Here is a 4,160-nt window from a genome sequence, read left to right as displayed (position 1 = left end):
ATTCCGAGGAAATTCCGAGGAACTAGTGTTTGGGGTTTCAAACTCTCGAATGCTTTTTTATAAACGGATCGATCGATAAATTTATGTCCAAAAACGCATCGATCGATCACTAAGATGGACCAAAGCGTAACAATGTGATCGATCGATGGGTATATGTCCAAAAACCCATCGATCGATCACTAGTTCGTCGGAATTTCTTCAGAATTTTGTAAAATCCCTATAATATTTCCTCGGAATTCATCGGTTTTTTCCGAGGAACACATTTTTCCTCGGAATTTCCCCGAAATATTCTGATGGATTGATATTTCCTCGGAATTCCGTCGGTATATTCCGAGGAAATTCCGAGGAAACCTTCCTCAAATTAATTCCGAGGATTTCATTTTCCGTCGGAATGTCCGTCAGAATACCGCTGTTTTCTTGTAGTGAATGCTGATGGATTTATAAACAAGCACAATGCCATATAAGTGGAAAGGGCTATAGCCAAGTACATGATGTGGATTTTTCAGAAACATTTTCTCCACTGGCATAGTTATACACGGTAAACATGATCCTTGCATTGTCTGCTCAAAATACTTGTAAAAAATTTCCTTTAGATGTCAAATCAGTCTTTTTAAATGGTTATCTTGAAGAAGAGATCTATGTAGAACAACTTTCGTATGGCCTTAGTCAGGCTCCAAGAGTATAGTACACAAGAATTGATGATCATCTTTAGAAGATGGGATTTGTCAAAAGTCAAAGTGAAACTATATTTTATGTCAAAGAAACAAGTGATCATTTACTTGTGGTTTCCATTTATGTTGATGATTTGCTTGTGACAAGGTATAACGAGATGTTACTGGGTGATTTCAAGTCTGAAATTCTCAAAGCGTTTGAGATGACAGATCTCGGTTTGATGTCTTGGTTTCTGGGAATGAAAGTGCAACGAAGAAGTGATGGGATTCTTACATCAAAGGAGTTATGCAAAAGAGATTCTTAAGAAGTTTCAAATAGAAAATTGCAAAAGTAAAGACACGTAAATAAATCAAAAGAGGAAATTTAGCAAAGAGGATGAAGCTGAAATATGAAAATAAACACAAGAGCTTGATTGGTTGCTTGATGTATCTCACATCCACCTGACATAATTTTTTTTGTAAGTTATCTCTCAAGATTTATGCATTGTGCCAGTGAATTAAGTTTTCAAGCTGCCAAGAGAATCTTAAGATACATTAGAGGAACAACAGTGAATGGCATCAATTATACATGTTCTCACAGTCCTAAGCTTGCTGGATTTTCTTATAGTGATTGGCTGGATCTATTAACGATATGAGAAGCGCAACAGGTTTCTGTTTCACTTTTAAATCAGGAATGTTTTCAGGGTGTTCAAAAATAGGATGTTGTAGCTCAAATACAGCAGAAGCAGAGTATGTTGCAGCAAATGTCTAGGTAAATCAGGTAGTTTGGATCAGAAGACTACTTATTGATCTACATATGGACCAAAAAGAATCAACAGAGATTTTTGTTGATAATCAAGCTGATATTGTTTTTTTGGTTAAATCAAGCTGATATTGACATCTCAAAAAATTGTCCTTCATGGCAAAACCAAGCATTTTAATATCAAACTGTATCATCTAAGAAAAGAACAGAAGAATGGAGAGATAAAGTTGGTGTACTACAAAACAAATGATCAAGTTGCTGATGTATTCACCAAGGCTTTACCAAAAATAAGGTTTGAATATCTGAGAAACAAACTAGGTGTACGCAGGAACAAGGAATAGATTATTTGTTAGAAAGTGCTTTACTCAGATTTCTTTTTTCGAAACTAAGCCTTAGTCAAAGATGTTGTGGGTTGGTCAAGTGATTACATAATTTCTTTTGGCATGACTTGCATGTGGAAAGCAAGTGATAATATTTTGGACATCTGTGATGTTATAGTCAAAGATGTTAAAGTTACACATGATATGTTAAAAATATCAGTAAATCAAGTTTATAATACTACAATATCAATGTGATACTTTTTAGACTTTTAGTGGATGACGCGAGACCATTGACTATTTTGCTTCATGTAATAGTTGTATAAATCTGGTATCGACGACAACTTGCCGAGTTGAACTTTAGATGGAACAAACAGAGAGCAATTTCATTTTCTTTTCCCTATTCTATAGCACAAACAAAAAAATAATGGCGATCTCTTTGCTCTGTTTTTGCCTCGTTACTTTCGTTACACTAATCTTAATCGTAAAGAAGATTAAACACTCTAAATGGAATCTCCCTCCAAGCCCTCCTAAGTTTCCGGTCATCGGAAACTTACACCAAATCGGAGAACTGCCTCACAGGTCACTTGAACGTCTCGCCAGAAAATACGGACCTGTGATGCTTCTTCACTTTGGTTTTGTTCCTGTGGTTGTGGTCTCATCGAGAGAAGCAGCTGAAGAAGTGCTTAGAACTCATGACCTAGACTGTTGCAGCAGGCCTAAGCTTGTCGGGACAAGGCTGCTCTCACGGGACTTTAAAGATATCGCTTTCACGCCCTACGATGAAGAGTGGAAGGAGCGGCGCAAGTTAGCCGTGCGTGAGCTGTTCTGCCTCAAAAAGGTTCAGTCCTTTAGGTATATTAGAGAGGAAGAGTGTAGCTTTATGGTCAAGAAACTTTCGGAATCCGCCGTGGCTCGAACTCCGGTTGATTTGAGCAAAGCCCTTTTCTGGCTAACCGCGAGTATCTTGTTTAGAGTTGCCTTAGGACAAAACTTCTACGAGAGCAAGTTTATCGATAAAGAGAAGATGGAAGAGCTCGTGTTCGAAGCTGAGACTGCCCTAGGTAGCTTCACTTGCTCCGATTTCTTCCCATTAGCTGGATTTGGATGGCTCGTTGACCGGCTTTCAGGACAGCACAAGAGGCTCAACGATGTTTTCTTGAAGCTCGATGATCTGTTTCAACGTGTGATCGATGATCATAAGAGTCCTGGAAGATCAAAAGAACACGAAGACATCATCGATGCTATGTTGGATGTGCTTCATAAACAAGACGAGAGTGATTCCTTGACTTTCACGGTAGATCATATCAGGGGGGTCGTCAGTGTAAGTCAAGATTTTTCCAACTTCTCTATTTTTGGATATTGAATCTGTTTTAACTTTTAATCTAGTTTTATCTTCGTTTGTTTGGTAGAATATATTTCTGGCAGGAATAGACACAGGGGCCATCAACATGATATGGGCAATGACGGAGCTCGCTAGAAACCCTAAACTGATGAAGAAAGTTCAAGGCGAGATCCGAGAAAGCCTTGGCAACAACAAGATGACAATCACGGAAGAGGATATCGATAAGGTTCCTTATTTAAAGATGGTGATCAAAGAAACATTCAGACTACACCATGCAGTTCCTCTTCTACTCCCAAGGGAAACAGTTGTTCACATCAAAGTTCAAGGCTATGATATTCCCCCAGGGAGACAGATCCTGGTCAACGCTGGTGCCATAGGAAGAGACCCCAAACTCTGGACTAACCCAGAGGAGTTTAACCCCGAGAGGTTCATCGATAAGCCTGTGGATTATAGAGGACAACATTTCGAGTTCTTACCATTTGGCTCTGGTAGAAGGATATGTCCTGGGATGCCCATGGGGATGGCTATTGTCGAGTTAGGACTCTTGAACTTGCTTTACTTCTTTGATTGGAGTTTGCCTGATGGGATGACCATTGACGACATAGACATGGAAGAAGCTGGTACTCTTACTATCGTCAAGAAAGTACCTCTTAAGCTTGTTCCCGTTCGAGTTATGTGATCTGAAATTTAAATATGTTTTGAATAATTAACATTATGCAGTTGGTGTAAGCATAAAAGTATGAATACTATGTTTGCGTGTGAAATTTGTGGCCTACTCTGTCCGTCTTCCTGAATCGTCTGAACTGTAAACTGGATATGTGTTAAACACATTAAATGGTTGTGGTTTCAGATACACTGTCTAGATTATCTTAAAATTTACTGTCTAGATAAATTTACATTATATATAATTTTATGATGTCTAGATTGAAAGAATTCGAAGGTGGGATGAATAAAAATGTTTTATTACATCTGACCAAGAGCTTACAAGAGTGACAAAGAGGTTATGGAGACAAACCGGTGCTCAGGAAGCTAACCAGAAAGTACAAAGCGGTGAGAGATAACGAGAGACTAAAACCCTAGATCTA

At 38.5% G+C, this 4,160-nt stretch overlaps 1 protein-coding gene across 1 annotated transcript; it reads left to right on the top strand.

Moving 5' to 3' along the window:
* The first annotated feature begins 2,103 nt into the window (after positions 1-2,103).
* LOC106302260 (cytochrome P450 71B19-like) lies at positions 2,104-3,839 on the top strand. Its single transcript, XM_013738801.1, has 2 exons — positions 2,104-3,054; positions 3,143-3,839. Exons 1-2 carry the CDS (start codon positions 2,158-2,160, stop codon positions 3,752-3,754), a joined length of 1,509 nt encoding a protein of 502 aa, XP_013594255.1. The 5' UTR covers positions 2,104-2,157; the 3' UTR covers positions 3,755-3,839.
* Positions 3,840-4,160: the final 321 nt, after the last annotated feature.

The sequence above is a fragment of the Brassica oleracea genome, chromosome C7 (assembly GCF_000695525.1).
Source record: "Brassica oleracea var. oleracea cultivar TO1000 chromosome C7, BOL, whole genome shotgun sequence".
NCBI classification, from domain to species: domain Eukaryota; kingdom Viridiplantae; phylum Streptophyta; class Magnoliopsida; order Brassicales; family Brassicaceae; genus Brassica; species Brassica oleracea.
Note: the sequence above shows the minus strand (reverse complement) of the source record. Positions and strands in the feature narration are given on the sequence as shown.